The sequence below is a fragment of the Barbatula barbatula genome (genome assembly GCF_947034865.1).
Source record: "Barbatula barbatula genome assembly, chromosome: 1".
In the NCBI taxonomy this organism is placed as follows: domain Eukaryota; kingdom Metazoa; phylum Chordata; class Actinopteri; order Cypriniformes; family Nemacheilidae; genus Barbatula; species Barbatula barbatula.
Genome location: NC_136766.1, coordinates 10,734,357 through 10,749,075, shown reverse-complemented (window position 1 = coordinate 10,749,075; position 14,719 = coordinate 10,734,357). Strand labels below are relative to the sequence as shown.

General features: G+C 37.7%; 4 protein-coding genes across 5 annotated transcripts; 2 read left to right on the top strand and 2 right to left on the bottom strand.

Annotated features, from left to right (window-relative positions):
* Positions 1-54: 54 nt before the first annotated feature.
* vps33b (VPS33B late endosome and lysosome associated) lies at positions 55-6,042 on the bottom strand. Of its 2 annotated transcripts, XM_079453289.1 has the most exons (25): positions 5,893-6,042; positions 5,712-5,818; positions 5,334-5,455; positions 5,174-5,254; positions 4,934-4,995; positions 4,800-4,849; positions 4,557-4,624; positions 4,438-4,483; positions 4,267-4,361; positions 4,077-4,181; positions 3,892-3,982; positions 3,707-3,784; positions 3,480-3,553; positions 3,164-3,250; positions 2,968-3,058; positions 2,749-2,823; positions 2,585-2,649; positions 2,449-2,503; positions 2,297-2,343; positions 2,028-2,160; positions 1,666-1,739; positions 1,472-1,573; positions 1,304-1,379; positions 994-1,116; positions 55-903 (listed from the first exon to the last, which is right to left on the bottom strand). In XM_079453289.1, exons 2-25 carry the CDS (start codon positions 5,770-5,772, stop codon positions 824-826), a joined length of 1,941 nt encoding a protein of 646 aa, XP_079309415.1. In that variant the 5' UTR covers positions 5,773-5,818; positions 5,893-6,042; the 3' UTR covers positions 55-823. The 2 variants fall into 2 exon arrangements, with proteins under 2 accessions (XP_079309415.1, XP_079309416.1); XM_079453290.1 differs by lacking the exon at positions 5,893-6,042 and having other exon boundaries at positions 5,657-5,723.
* On the top strand, positions 5,727-7,307 carry hddc3 (HD domain containing 3). Its single transcript, XM_079454883.1, has 4 exons — positions 5,727-6,060; positions 6,389-6,444; positions 6,563-6,803; positions 6,895-7,307. Exons 1-4 carry the CDS (start codon positions 5,949-5,951, stop codon positions 7,023-7,025), a joined length of 540 nt encoding a protein of 179 aa, XP_079311009.1. The 5' UTR covers positions 5,727-5,948; the 3' UTR covers positions 7,026-7,307.
* A 474-nt stretch (positions 7,308-7,781) lies between these two features.
* Positions 7,782-10,570, top strand: mfap1 (microfibril associated protein 1). The gene is made up of 9 exons (XM_079454270.1): positions 7,782-7,837; positions 7,932-8,042; positions 8,290-8,506; positions 8,589-8,721; positions 8,828-9,015; positions 9,244-9,513; positions 9,602-9,761; positions 9,837-9,926; positions 10,149-10,570. Exons 2-9 carry the CDS (start codon positions 7,961-7,963, stop codon positions 10,326-10,328), a joined length of 1,320 nt encoding a protein of 439 aa, XP_079310396.1. The 5' UTR covers positions 7,782-7,837; positions 7,932-7,960; the 3' UTR covers positions 10,329-10,570.
* A 57-nt stretch (positions 10,571-10,627) lies between these two features.
* hypk (huntingtin interacting protein K) lies at positions 10,628-11,842 on the bottom strand. The gene is made up of 4 exons (XM_079455011.1): positions 11,434-11,842; positions 11,060-11,115; positions 10,925-10,976; positions 10,628-10,835 (listed from the first exon to the last, which is right to left on the bottom strand). Exons 1-4 carry the CDS (start codon positions 11,611-11,613, stop codon positions 10,740-10,742), a joined length of 384 nt encoding a protein of 127 aa, XP_079311137.1. The 5' UTR covers positions 11,614-11,842; the 3' UTR covers positions 10,628-10,739.
* Between the last annotated feature and the right edge of the window lie 2,877 nt (positions 11,843-14,719).

The window sequence follows — 14,719 nt, the reverse complement described above, 5'->3', positions numbered from 1 at the left end:
GCATCGTATATTATATGAAGGGTTCCAAAATGAGATAACTCTTAAAACATTTTCAAAAGTTATGTTTTTTAATGTGCATTCCAGTTACTATCAATCAAACTGCAGTTGATTTGTTTTGATTTAAGCCATAAAAAATACAGCTAACTAACACAATAAAACAAAACGATACACAAAAATATGGTTACATTATAAAAAACACAAATATATGAGTTATCTTATCTTATCTCGGAACCACATATATTACTGCTTATTGTAGTTTTATCTTTCCTTTCTATATGTTCTTTTTCCTCTTTTTCAACTTTCATGCAATGTAACGTCTTCTAATTATTTGGTTACTATTTTCTAAAGTTTGCAGAAAGTTTAATCACAATTTATGTTTAACCTGTCTATTCAACGTGCATGCTATTGTGCATTTGGAAAAAAACATTTAATCAATGTTTACTTGAAATGTAAACATTACTACAATACATACATAACTTTAACAACATACTGGATCGCTTCATTTGAAACAGTTCTAAGTTTCTTATTTTAAATAAAAGATGCACCTGAAACTAGTAACTGTTTATTCTTCAGCCATCAGTTATTACACTGCATGCTTCATTTTGAACAAAGGCATAAAACATTTTATAAAGTGCAATTTTGAAAACCACAACTGCCAATTCTGCATTCATGAATTTTGATTACACCACAAATTTCAGACCAAGCACACCATAATACCATTATTTGTTCTTGGTTGATAAAGATGTCCAGAATAATTAGGACATATTCAGTCCTCTCTGCTCTGTCCTGGGGTTTTGTCGTAACATGGAATGTTGTTTGTGACTCAAGCATGATTATCCAGTAATGCTTCCAGAAGCCGGGCGCTGCTCGTTATGGCTGTGGTGAGCACTATAAATCTGCAACCTTTCAAAGGAATTGGATACAAAATACATCATACTTTCAACTGTATTGTACCTTTTAAAAAAACACAAAGAATTCTGTAGAATATATTACCTCGTTCCTTGCCAAGAAAACGGAGTGCAGAGATCTCAGAGTAGGTGCAGCCTCCAAGGAACATCACAAGAATGATTCTTTGAGCGTCAGTTCTGGTCCTTGCTTCTGAACTATTTCCACCAGCTAAAACACATCAAGTGCATGATAAAAGAAGAAAAATGAGTAGGCTTGATGATAATACAAAGGTTTTCTAATTGGAATAAAAGGGCAAGAAATAGTTTTTACAACCAAATAATAAGTCCTATGTTTAATATACATCACAGAGATGCATTCAAAACAAAAACATTTTCTATATAAGGTTTATACAAACCTGTTACAGCAAATTCATGTCCATTCAGCATGCGAGTGACTTCCTCCAGTCCAGTCCAACCATCTCTCTCCAAAACCTGCACACAGACCAGGGGATCAACACTGTAAAAAGACCTTCAACATGAGAAATAAATGCATATAGTTACGTTTATAATTTTGGAAATCTAACCTGTTCAATCAATTTGCAGCTCAGAGGAACGTAAGCACCACTGAAGATATATGCCATGTCCCGCGGAACACGAAGATCATACTCCTCCCCGGACTTTGGTACCTGTAAATTAAATGGTCATGATGATTAGAGGACAGCTTTGCTTAGATTCTTTTATTTATTAGCAAAAAAACACATTTGTTTTATTTGCTAACCAAAGCCAGTCTTTTACTTAGAGCCCGAAAATTGCTCTTCTTAGCCAATGAGGAAAAGGCATCTGTCAGCTTTCCTGGATGAAGACATACAAAGCCATCATTTAGGTCTATTCATACAACGTGATGAAAAAAAGTGAAGCGAATCACAAAGTACAAGTTTACATTTACTTCAGTTAAAAAAACTGTAAATTTAGCAGTTAAACATCACACAAGTAAATGTATATTTAAGTGAAAGGCAAGACTTTAATGCAATCATCCAACATGTGTATGCGTTTGAGAAAGTAAGTTTGTCATGTAAGTTTAGGAAAGAAGAGACCTAAAATGATACAGTGGGGAGTGAGGGTCTGTAATGAAGTTCTCACCCACAGTCTTGTCATTGACAAGTTTCCCCACTTTACTCTCCATGACTGTCAGTGTTTCCCCAGGCTGCTGTTCCACCAGCACGCCCAGCTGCCTCAGGTTTGCAAACGTCAGCAGGTGATCTATACCATAGCTCTGAACAAAACAAAGACAAACCACATAAAAATGAATTCAAAATCCATTAATAGGAACTATTCTTTTCAGAAGATCCGCTCAACCACCTAATTTAGAGACATTCTTGTGAATTAATAAGGTTTCAAGTCATACAAACCTGAAGGTACTGAGCTTTAAGAGATCGATAGTCCTTGGACGGAAGTCCTATAAGGGAGAGTTTAATACAATGTTTTACAGAGATTCCTAGGAACAGACACCAGCCTTAGCAATGTTTATTGTATACTTATCATTGAACCAAATCAGACTCACCATTTTCTGTTAGAGATAACAAGCAAAGGAGTCTGAGGCTGTCAATCCTTGATACCTGATAGACGGTGAAGAAAGTTTACGTATCCTTAATACTGTTTGTTTTTACTACTATTATTATAGAGTTTGTTTTTCATACCTGCCGATTGATATGCTCTTCAATGTAGGTGATACATTCACGGATCTCAAAACCTTCAAGTAATGCTAATGGATTTCAACACGGAAGACAAATAAAGATATAAAGAGTAACTTTGTGCTGTAGATTTAAGTTACAATGTAAAGCACAGCCTCAAGACATCTTACAATGTTCAGTCTTTAGCAATTCCTGGAAATCTTGCTTTGTTTTCCTCTTCATCATGGATTCACAGGCACCAATATCTATTGGAACAAAAAACACAAAAATTGTTGTTCTGAACATAATGCTACAAGCAATAATCATTATTAGTGTGCAACACTAGGCCACAGCTTCATAGTTCTTTAAGGAGGTCAGAAGAAGAAGAGTTTAACATATACAAAACTCACGAAGACTAAGCAGACGGTGTTCATGTTTCAGTCCTTTCAGTTCATCTGCAACAAATACCTTCATCTGCTGGATGTCCATCCCCCTCCGTTTCTGTTAACAAGAACAAAAACGTTATTTGTCTTGTTTTATTTTGAAGTACACCAAAACATTTTCAGATGTCCTGAAAATTGTACAAGCCAACATAAAAACACTTACATCATAAGCTGTTTGAAGATTTTTGGCCTTTTGACTAAGAAAGCCAAACACGTTGGAGAAATGCTCATTCCTTATTTCATTAAATACCTAATAAAAACAAGCAGGGTCATGTTTACGATAGTTATTACCAACTGCTGACCATTTTATATTTTTCTGTATAATTTTCAAGCAACAAGAATCACAAATGGCATAGGAAAAACTATGTTTTTACAAATACTCCCTCATCTGCCATTGTTGCTTAGTTTGGCCAATCAAAAAAGCATTTTAAATCTAAAAAAAATTAGACGTATAAGAATTTATATTATGTTATTCTTACTTTATCTTGAGAGTTAAGCATCACTTTAATACTCTTGTCAGAAGACGTGACATCAGGACCAAACTCCACACTACCTAGTTAGGAAATAAAAGAAAAAAGACATATAGGAAAGGATGAACTTAACACTTTCAATACAAAGAGTGCTATACAGTCTATATGTGCTATACACATATATGCTCAGTGACTGGCATTGTCAGTTACGATGACATCAAAAACTGCCAACTTACCACATTTGATTCTAAAAATATCATCTACCAGGGCCTCATAAACAACTTGCGAACAGAGAGGAGTAACAAAATCCACATCTAAAAGAGTAAAATGCACTTTAAGACCAAGAATGCAATACAAATGTGCAATCTTAACAGCATGAGACAAATGTAATCTAAATGTATTGTATGATCAAATAACTGACCTCTATCAATAAGAAAGACTTTAGCAAATTCTGGTTGCTTTGTTCTCTGGTCATCATCCTCCATTTGCTCTCTCCAGGATTCATACACCATCTGCAGAAAGTAAAAAGGTGACAAGATTGACTCCCATTCTCATTGCCAACCTTATCGATTAAATGGGGTAAAAACATTTGTCCTTAAACCACACCTTGGCACATCTACCAATTCCATAAATCTTTGAAAAGGACCCATAGACAGACTGTAAAAGATGTAGTGCACCTCCTCCAGTAGTCACCCAGCGCTGATCTCCCTCCTTTGAAAAAATAATTCTCCATCAACAATAGTTTATTTCTTGCAAACATCTTGACATCACATTATTTTATCCTGATCGGTATTACCAGAAAGTTATCTCTGAAGAATTCAGGCAGCTCTAAACTCAAGATGTCATCATCCAGAGGAAGAATGTAGAAATTCCACTCATCAGTTGTGATGTCTGTGATGAATAACATAATTGTTTAATGTCTACCTTTTAAAAAATCATGGATAAAGCCTAACCTACCTCAACCTACCTCCATAGACGCCCTGCTCCTCCAAAACGGTCTCACATGCATAAAACTGCAAAGTATGGCATAACATTCCAATTAAACCACATAAATATTACTGTACATACTGTAGGAACTCTGGTTACCTTTTGTGGTGTGAATATGATCTTATATCTTCTGAATCTTCCAGCTGCCTTGTCTGAATTAACTAAATCTATAAAGGAGAGGACAAAATTCAATTCAATTCCATTTTATTTATATAGCGCTTTTCACAATTTGCTAAATGACAGCTGAAGAATGAACCCCTACTGACAAAATGTCATACTAAATAAACAGATTGATTCATTTTTTATGTAGATTATATATCATTAACAGGAAACATTGCAAACCTGAAATCCACTTCACAGTTTGTATTCGAGGACGTATAAGGAAACACAGCCTTAAAAAAAAGAGTGAACATTTTAGGTAAGCATGCAAATGATCCCAACCTGTTTTTACTTGCGAAAAAAGAAGGCTTACTTACTGATCTGAAATGCTGACAATTGGCTTAAGCTCAACTTTGTAAAGTTTGTCGACGTCATGTTGCTACAAATTATAATCAGAGAGTCTAGTTAGATTAACTGAGAAACCGTGCCATGACAATACTATTGCTGTGACAATACATGCATGTGCATTTGTATATCAGTAATGTAATTCAACACAATAGCTCATAGCAATTTGGCAAGAAGGTGCCCAGAATCTTTTTAATTCAATATTTTCTTACCTTGAGGATTGTGACATTTGCTATTCGATCAAGAGGGCTCATCAAATCTGCATCTATGAATAAATCTTTTCTCCCTGGTAGCTGAAAACGCAAAACATTAATCCTTATAATGTTCAGTTGTTACATTTAAAGAATGTGAGGAAGATTCAGTACCCTTTACCTGTTCCATCAGGAAGATGAGCTGATCTCTGGCAAGTCTCTTAAGCAGAGAGAAATCAGGCAGTTCGGGAGCATCTTTCCTCTCTGTCTGTGCCATGTGGAGAACTATACCACTTTTCACAACTAGATATACATTTAAGACACGAATGCAAAACAAATCACTGTCATGTAGAAGTGTGGAAGCTCCATATGCAGAATAGTAAACATCACTTCATCACTGCAGCTGGTGCCTCTCGTTACATCAATGACATATTCACCGTTTAACTGCTCGGTATGTCCTAAATAACCCCATAATAATTGTTTTATTCAAGCCATTTTAGTTACCTATATTAATCATTTTAACGGGATGTGTATTTAAGGCAGTGAAATAATTCCATACCTCGTCCCCTTTTTTTCCGGAAGTGGTTTTGCGATCGTTTCTCTTGTTTCACTACGGACATATTAGACGTGCGGACAAGTCACACCTTCCTTCCATAATCCTTCATTCTGTACACAAACAATTAAAAAGGAATTTGACCTTAGTTTTTATACATACGTTACTTTGAATTGTATGCTCATACCACATTTAATCCAGTAGTGACGATAATTCGTTTTAGCTCTTTAGTTTTATGTAAAAATGAGCTCGTTGACTTCAGTGCTGCTAGAAACGATTAACTTTGCTGCAGAGAAACATCGAAATCAGCGCCGTAAAGACCCAGACGCTACACCCTACATCAACCACCCCATAGGTACTATAGTAAAGCACTCAACGGCACGTTTTTAAACTTTGAATTTAGTTTATTTCCTTGATTTTTAATGATTTAACCAGAGCTGAGTCCAGGAAGACAATTTTAATATGGGCCCGATTAAAATGTACAGAATTTGTTTATTTAATCCATGTAATGTAGCAAACCTAATGCTAATTTTACACGGGAATATAGTGGGATTTTCTGTTGCAAATTGGGTCTCGGCCATTTCCACCACTGGATTTCAAAGACTAAAGGAAATGTGTGTGTGTGTGTGTGTATATATATATATGTATATATATATATATATATATATTGCTTATTTCAACAGGTGTGGCAAGAATTTTAAGTCATGAGGGGGGAATCACAGAAATTGAAGTCTTACAAGTGAGTCACATAATTTTTAGTGTCTCAAAATGGTTTAATAAAGTAATTACCTGAGTTTACTTAAATTGTTCCTACCCAGTTTGTTATTTTGATGTTGTCTCTGTTGTCTGTAATTAAGGCAGCTTTGCTTCACGACACCGTAGAAGACACTGACACAACTATTGATGAGTTGAAGTCTGTGTTTGGACCGACAGTAGCAAGAATCGTCCAGGAGGTGACGGATGACAAGACGCTGCCAAAAGAGGAGAGAAAACGTCTCCAAGTGGAGCACGCACCACACCGCAGTCATCAGGCCAAGTTGGTTAAACTAGCTGACAAACTGTACAATTTACGGGACCTCAATCGTTGCACTCCCACAGGTGAGATATGAAAACTGGTGCTTGGTTATTTGTATTTGGTCTGTGGTTTTGCTGCTTGTGTAAAGTGTCTGTCTAATATCTTTGTTAACAGGTTGGACAGCAGAAAGGGTTCAGGAATACTTTGTATGGGCATCTCAAGTGATAAAGGGGCTTCGTGGCACCAATGCAAAACTTGAAGAGAACCTGCAGCAGCTCTTTTTGGAGAGAGGAGTAGAAATGTGATTATATAAACTACCGGTTAAAATGATGGTGCAATTGATCACATTATAATGGTCTTTATAGATCCACCATTTTTTGATGATTAATGTTTTTGTTTAATTGCATTTTACCTTGTGGCTATTTCATATACAAATGCATTGCTTGGAATTATGAATATGAATTAATGTTTAGAAGTTGATGAATGTTGTTGTTGGTTAAGATTATTGCTAATGGTACAATTGTCCAGAATAAAAGTTTGTTTTAACGTAATATATGTCTGCGTACTGTGTGTATTATTTTTGTATTTATAAAAACATATACAAATTAATAAACATATATATATATATATATAGTTTGGATTAATGGTAATTATAAATAAATATGATGTAGATATGTTCTAAATATGTATATGTGTATGTTTTTAAAATGAATATGCACAAGAAAATAAAAAACATAAACATCTTTGATGATATGGGGTGAGTAAATTTTCATGAAATTTATTTTGAAATTGAACTACTCCTTTAAATGGGGATTGAGTTCCACTTTAAAATAGAGTTGTTTTATCCATGAAAATGCCTCTAAACGATATGCTCACTTCATACATATATACTGTAAATACCCCTGTAAAATAGTTTAATATCACTCAAATTCCCTTATTACAACCATAGACACTGTATTCTTGTCATGAAATAACGCTAAATAAACTAACCAAAAGCTCTTATTACATGTATTTTAGTAGAAAAAAATCTATAATCAAAACCAGCGAGCTGTCTACATGACGTTGGTAGGAACTACTAAATCGGAAGAGTGTTTCCAGAGGACAATTTGAACGCACGGTAACACATTGACGTAATATCGCGGAACGTCCATGTTAGTGGATAAAGGACTGTAAACAGTAATTTTATCGAAGCGTTTGTGTTTTTTTAATAGTGTGAAAACACCCGCGTGGGGAGTCCAAAATGTCAGGAGCAAACGCTTTGAACGCTAAGCAGCCGCCGATTCAGTCGACGGCTGGAGCTGTGCCGATCCGAAATGAAAAAGGTATTTGTGTGAGATGCACTTAGTTAGCCTTAATTATTAGCATGTGGTAAGATTGGTTGAATCTTAATAAACTCATAGTTTAACACATACAACGTTTGTTATGAGATGTTTATTTATGATTATTCGCACATTTTATTTGTAGTTGTGGTAATTGTAACGTGCTTATAGTCACGTTATGTCCGAGATAACGTAATGCAGAATCAAATGGTAGCAGAAAGAAACATTCATATTTCTTTGTCATTTAAAGGTGAAATTTCTATGGAGAAGGTCAAAGTAAAGCGATATGTGTCGGGTAAGCGTCCAGACTATGCCCCTATGGAGTCCTCAGATGAGGAAGAAGAGGATTTCCAGTTTGTTAAAAAAGGTAAAGAGGCTGAACCTGAGATGGAAATTGAAGAAGAGGAAAAGTCAGATCCTCGTCTTCGACGTCTCATGAATCGAGTGTCAGAAGATGTTGAAGAAAGGTACAGCTTAAAACCAGCATAAAACCTAATGGGTGTACAAAAGACCTGGTGTTATCCTGTAATCTATTTGTTTCTCTCGTAGACTTGCAAGACACAGGCAGATTGCAGAGCCAGAGCTGATTGCTCAAAGCAGCGAGGACTCTGATGAAGGAACCTGGCACCCCGAGCGAGAAGAAAGCAGTGAAGATGAAGAAGAGGAGGAAGTTGATGATGAAGTGGGTCTTTTTAACAAAACATTTGGAAAAAGTACTTTGTAGTTATAGTAATAAAATGTAGTTATAAAATAAGTTTACAAAATATGGTGTTATGTCGTCTGCATAGGAAATTGAGAGGAGGCGAGCCATGATGCGACAGCGTGCGCAAGAGAGGAAGAACGAGGAAATGGAGGTTCTGGAAGTTGAGGAGGAGGGGAAATCCGGAGCGGAGTCTGAATCTGAGTCAGAGTATGAGGAGTACACAGACAGCGAGGATGAGGCAGAGCCTCGGTTAAAACCTGTGTTCATCCGCAAGTACGTTTATTTAAACGGTCTCTTTATAAATCATATTTATCTGTAAATGTCATGCAGCTTGCTTGGTTGGTAAGACTTAAAAGTTTTGCACTACAAAATATATGTTGCAAAGTTAAACACAGAGATCTCATGTTGTAATGCATATATTTCCCCCCATCTGTTTGTGTTAATTGCAGTGTAAATGTGGCTTTAATATGTGTATAATGAATTGTAAATGTGGCTAACTAGGAAGGACAGAGTGACTGTAGCAGAACGGGAAGTCGAAGAACAGAAACAAAAAGAGCTAGAAGTCGAGGCCAAAAAACAAGCTGAAGAAAGGCGACGCTACACACTGAAGATTGTAGAGGAGGAAGCCAAGAAAGAGTATGAGGAGAACAAACGTTCACTGGCAGCTCTTGATGCTCTAGATACAGATGGAGAAAATGAGGAGGAAGAATATGAGGCCTGGAAAGTCAGAGAACTTAAGCGCATTAAGAGAGACAGAGAAGCCAGAGAACTGTGAGGGCTTTTTTGAATTATGTACTATTATATTTCCTTCTAAATGTGTATATAAACACAAAGAATAATATTATGTGGAATTTCTTAGAATGGAGAGGGATAAAGCTGAAATCGAGAGATTTCACAATCTCACAGAGGAGGAACGCAGAGCAGAACTGCGCAACAATGGTAAAGTCGTCACCAACAAGGCATCAAAGGGCAAATATAAGTTTCTGCAGAAATACTACCACAGAGGAGCTTTCTTCTTGGTGAGCATTATTTTTTTTTACAATTTAAGCTAAATAATTTTTCCTGTCTGATATTTGTTACTTCTTTTTGTGCAGGATGAAGAACAAGATGTCTTCAAGAGAGACTTTAGTGCTCCAACCCTTGAGGACCATTTCAACAAAACAATTTTACCCAAAGTCATGCAGGTTAGAACCGTGTAATTTTAACCTATTGTATTGGTTTCAACACAAATAGCATGGTATAGCTCATTTAACCACACACATCCTCCTAGTGATTACAACTACCCAATTCAATCCGGTTGTAAGAGCCTTCTGACCGTTACCAAGCACAAGAAAATTTAAGTGACCTAGTGGTTACATGCATACATGTTGACGAGTAAACTATTCCATATGCTTTAAAATTTCCAGGTCAAAAACTTTGGACGTTCTGGGCGAACCAAATACACACATCTGGTGGATCAGGACACAACTTCATTCGACTCTGCTTGGGCTCAGGAGAGCGCTCAGAACAGCAAGTTCTTCAAACAGAAGGCAGGGGGCGTTAGAGATGTGTTTGAACGTCCAACGGTGCATAAACGGAAGACATAAATGCTGTTTGTAGTCAAAGTGCAAATACAGCTCAAACTGGGATTTTGACTGGTTTTTAAAATCTCTTTTCCTTCTACATTACCTTTATTTGACCAGTTGTTTGTGCAAACGTTGGAAAATCTTTAATCCATTTCAAGAATTTACCTCTTGATAAGGATTCATTTTGTGTACAGATTAGTCTTTAGTTACACTTTTTGTAAAGAAAATTGTTTTATGGTAATAAATTACTATGACAAAAATCTAAATTTGCGTTCTGTCTGGAATGAATTGCCAACAAAATCATTTGAAAAATTGAGATGTACTGTTAAAAGGTTAATTTATTACAGATTAAGGACAGTGTGAAAGCCAGTGGGGAAAAGTTCATGACAGGAAGAAAGTTAGTCCAAAATGTCCATCTCAAATCAGCCAAATTCAGTCAGTCAGCGCGATCAATGCCTCAACAACATTGCCCATGTGTTCTCTTAGACTGCGCTCTGCCAATACTCTGGTGATCTCCATCTCTCCCATCTGTTGAAGATGTTAGCAAGTTTAGTGTTTTATCAAATTACATGCATTTACGAGGCTTCATTAAAACAATAGCAAAAGTATGTACATACAATGAGCTCCACGTCTTCTTTCTTTATTGTTACTTTGGCCAATTCTTTTTCTCTACAAAGGTGAAGGAAATAAGAAGTTGTAGTTATTTCTAAACCGTGAAATATTAAAACATGGATCAGTAATGATCATCTCACCTTTCCTGTTTTGCCTTCTGTTCTCTGGATCTTCGATCTCCAATCACGGACATGGCCTTCAGAAACAGACATCAATAACTATTCGTTAACATTGAGATAAAACAAAGAGCTTTATTTTGTGTTTTGGCATGAATGACGGTTTAATGTTAACTTAACCAACTAAGTTACATTTTAAGCCCGAGTAAACCACTGTGGAAATATACAAAAAATACTACATCATCAAAACCGAGCTACTCTAGAGCACTGTTGTTAATAATGCACTGCATATTAAATATTATACAAGTTATATACTGTCTGTTACTCCACATGAATGCACATGGTTATATAGCTAGCCAACCTAGCATCATTAGCATCTGATAGGACCACTTACATACCGTTTCCAAATTGGAGCTGGATATTTCTTTCTCCTCGGCATAATCGGTAACCTTTTCCAAATCTGCAGCTCCACTATCGTGTTTGCGAGGCTTTTCTGTTGGTTTTCCCGTGCAGTTTTCCTCAGCCTCCAAATCCATATCCACATCTCCCTCGGCCGCCATGTTCGCTTCCTCAGGCATCCGGAACTCAAAAGAATGATCATCAAAACACTCGGATGGATATTAATGTAACCTACAAACCTTGTCACGTGCGTTTTTTCAGATCTTAATGATAATAATTATTTAAAAAATTAAAAAAACATCAATCAATGGTCTTTTATGTGAAAATACATACATATATATAAAATCATTAAATTATATTAAAGTCCCCGTAAACCGGAAGTTGCGATAGTTTCTGTGGGATGTGGGCGTGGCTTTCGTCTTTCTCAGCGATTTCATAGGATGTGTAAAAACATCTGTTGCATATTGAAATGTACCGGCAACAGACTGACAGTTGAAGGGGAGGAGTTTCAGGTCCGTAGCCAGCCTATTGAAAGGGGAGGTTCTTTTTTTCAAAAAGTGGACCTTTTTGCAGTTTTTCTTCTCCTTTTGTATTTAATTATGAGGTTCAAATACTTCATTTTGGTGACCTTTTGTGCACTCATTTGTGCTGGATTAGCTTGTCTGCTGGTGTCTTAACGAGCGCTTTTTGATGCACCTAAAATTTTTATTGCATTGTTGTCAAATTGCTTCCTCATGTAACACTTTTGTCAGTCCATACACAGTTCATAAGTTTAAAGACCACACTAACAACAGAATAGATTAACTTTACTGAAATATTAATAATAATTCTTCTCATCATCATTTCTTGACTCTCTGTCAATGCCTTTTAGCTATGTTTAATTATTATAATAACGCTACGTTTATATGGCTATATTGTAGACCAGGGGTCCCCAAACTTTTTTCTGCAAGGGCCACATAATTCTCCCTGTCTTTAATGGGGGGCCGGGTCGGTTTGTGATAGAAAATGACATGGGCCGGAGGTACTACTTGAATTATTGTGGAGATTTAATTATGATTTTAAATGTATTTATTATGCCAATATTCTGAAGCTCGCTCACGGCCCTGCTAGAGCAAGCTCCTGATTGGTTAACGCGGCGCGAATTTTCGCCAAAGTTCAGATTTTTCAACTCACGCGAATCACGCAAACGCTCAATTCGCGTGAATCGCGCCACAAGTAGGTCATCGCGTCTTTGCATTGACTTATCATGTAAATCACTCGCGCTTAACGCTTCATTCACGTTTGGTGTGAACACACTATAAATCATTGTTTAGAGGGCCGGTCCAAATCTGTGGGCGAGCCACCTTCATATATATATAACCCCTCCCCCCGCATCATTCATAGGCGATGCTTCTTCACGTTGCTTTGAAAAGTGTATTGCGAGAACTTTCTCTGTCTGCGCACGCACACACACACACACACGCGTCCTGCAATAATAGTCGTATTAATTTGCAACAGCAACCCAGAAATTTGTCACAAGCATTGATTAAAACAATGATGACAATAATCACATGAAAAAAACGACTTAAATTCTGGACCTTTGGCAGTAAGGGCGGGTTCGTTCGAACCACCCGAACGGGCTTGAGTTTACGGATGATCCGCCCAAGCCGTCTAACATGCGTCATTTTAGATGGATAGTCATTACAGGAAGGAAATGTATTTTCAGATTTTAACTATGAGGGCACATGAATTTTAAAAAGAGAATGACGCACATTGATAAACTATTTTCAATAAACGCTGCAATATTTCATGAATTTAATTTAATTTTACATTGATATTTTTAATTTCACTGGAACTTTAACTTTTCCAGAACAAGACGTTTTCATACAATTCTTATTAACTCTAAGTGAGCATAAGTGAGTGAGTGAATAAGTGAGAATATTTTCTAATCAGTACAGAAAAAACTAAAAGCAAGTTAAAAAGACATTACCCTTGCAAAAATTAAAGGCTTGGAACAAAAGATGCATTCTATCAAAAGCGAATGCTCACACAGACCTGTCTGAAACCTTGTGTAATCACCTTGTGTAATCACAACCCAACAAATCTATGTCAGTTTGTGGGATGATTTGACTAAGGCTGCCCAAATGTATACGCAAGAATGGTGGGCGTACCTACAATTGCTTTGGAACCTGATGTTCCAAATATGGTAAGAGGCGTTACATTTCCGTCGCATGATTGCAGTTTTTGACCAAACACTACGGCCCTCTGTCCCGCTCCCTCGTTCGCCTCCGTTCCACCACCATCCTGGTCAAATCTGTTATGGGGCGTCTGGAAGCTGCTCCTTTGAAGGGGGACTATGTCACAATCACCAGCCAGAGTGCTCTTCTACTCCACAAGAGAGCACTCTATACACCACCCAGACTGCCAATTCTTACAACATTTCCCTTTGCACTCATTAATCAGTATTGCATTCACATGTGTTTTGTTACATGTGGCACCTCTGCCTATTTAAACCTGGTTTACACACTCATTTATTGCTTGGCATTGGTTTTTGTTACAGTTGCTTTTGTTTTGTTATCCAGTTCTCTGTTTCCTGTTTTTGTATTGTTTGTACTGATTCAGCCGCTTCACACTCTCCTGTCAACCGTCCCAGTGCATGCTGACGGTCCTGGTTTGAAGGGGCCAACACGACAACTTCATCCGCAAATAGCAGAGACAAGATCGTGTGGTCCCCAAATTTGACACCCTCCGGCCCCTGGCTGCGCCTAGAAATTCTGTCCATAACAATTACGAAAAGAACCGGTGACAAAAGGCAGCCCTGCCGGAGTCCGACATGCACTGGGAACAATCTGCCATCCCAGAGGCACTGTCCCCGACCGCCACGCGATGCTGCAGAGGCGTGTCAGCCAAGACAGCCCCACAACATCCAGAGACTTGAGGTACTCAGGGCGAATCTCATCCCCCCGGTGCCTTGCCACTGAGGAGTTTCTTGACTACCGCAGTGACTTCGGCTTGGGTGATGGACGAGTCCACCTCTGAGCCCTCAGCCTCTGCTTCCTCAATGGAGGACGTGACGGTGGGATTGAGGAGATCCTCGAAGTACTCCTTCCACCGTCCGACGACATCCCCAGTTGAGGTCAATAGCCTCCCACCTCCACTGTAAACAGCGTTGGTAGGGCACTGTTTCCCTCTCCTGAGGCGCCGGACTGTTTGCCAGAATCTCTTCGAGGCCAGTCGATAGTCCTTCTCCATGGCCTCACCAAACTCCTCCTAGGCCCGAGTTTTTGCCTCCACAACCACCCGGGC

Bases quoted from the DNA above. Each gene is read 5' to 3' on its own strand.
- hypk (XM_079455011.1), bottom strand. From the start codon at position 11,613: ATGCCTGAGGAAGCGAACATGGCGGCCGAGGGAGATGTGGATATGGAT. The intron at 11,116-11,433 runs GTATGTAAGTGG...CTGTTTCTGAAG, and splicing joins CCAGCTCCAATTTGGAAACG to GCCATGTCCGTGATTGGAGA. The intron at 10,836-10,924 runs GTATGTACATAC...CATCTTCAACAG, and splicing joins AAGAAGACGTGGAGCTCATT to ATGGGAGAGATGGAGATCAC.
- vps33b (XM_079453289.1), bottom strand. From the start codon at position 5,772: ATGTCCGTAGTGAAACAAGAGAAACGATCGCAAAACCACTTCCGGAAA. The intron at 2,344-2,448 runs GTGAGTCTGATT...TCTCCCTTATAG, and splicing joins GTTATCTCTAACAGAAAATG to GACTTCCGTCCAAGGACTAT. The intron at 1,117-1,303 runs GTTTGTATAAAC...GATGTGTTTTAG, and splicing joins ACATGAATTTGCTGTAACAG to CTGGTGGAAATAGTTCAGAA.
- mfap1 (XM_079454270.1), top strand. From the start codon at position 7,961: ATGTCAGGAGCAAACGCTTTGAACGCTAAGCAGCCGCCGATTCAGTCG. The intron at 9,016-9,243 runs GTACGTTTATTT...GTGGCTAACTAG, and splicing joins AAACCTGTGTTCATCCGCAA to GAAGGACAGAGTGACTGTAG. The intron at 9,514-9,601 runs GTGAGGGCTTTT...GGAATTTCTTAG, and splicing joins GACAGAGAAGCCAGAGAACT to AATGGAGAGGGATAAAGCTG.
- hddc3 (XM_079454883.1), top strand. From the start codon at position 5,949: ATGAGCTCGTTGACTTCAGTGCTGCTAGAAACGATTAACTTTGCTGCA. The intron at 6,061-6,388 runs GTACTATAGTAA...TTATTTCAACAG, and splicing joins CTACATCAACCACCCCATAG to GTGTGGCAAGAATTTTAAGT. The intron at 6,804-6,894 runs GTGAGATATGAA...CTTTGTTAACAG, and splicing joins CAATCGTTGCACTCCCACAG to GTTGGACAGCAGAAAGGGTT.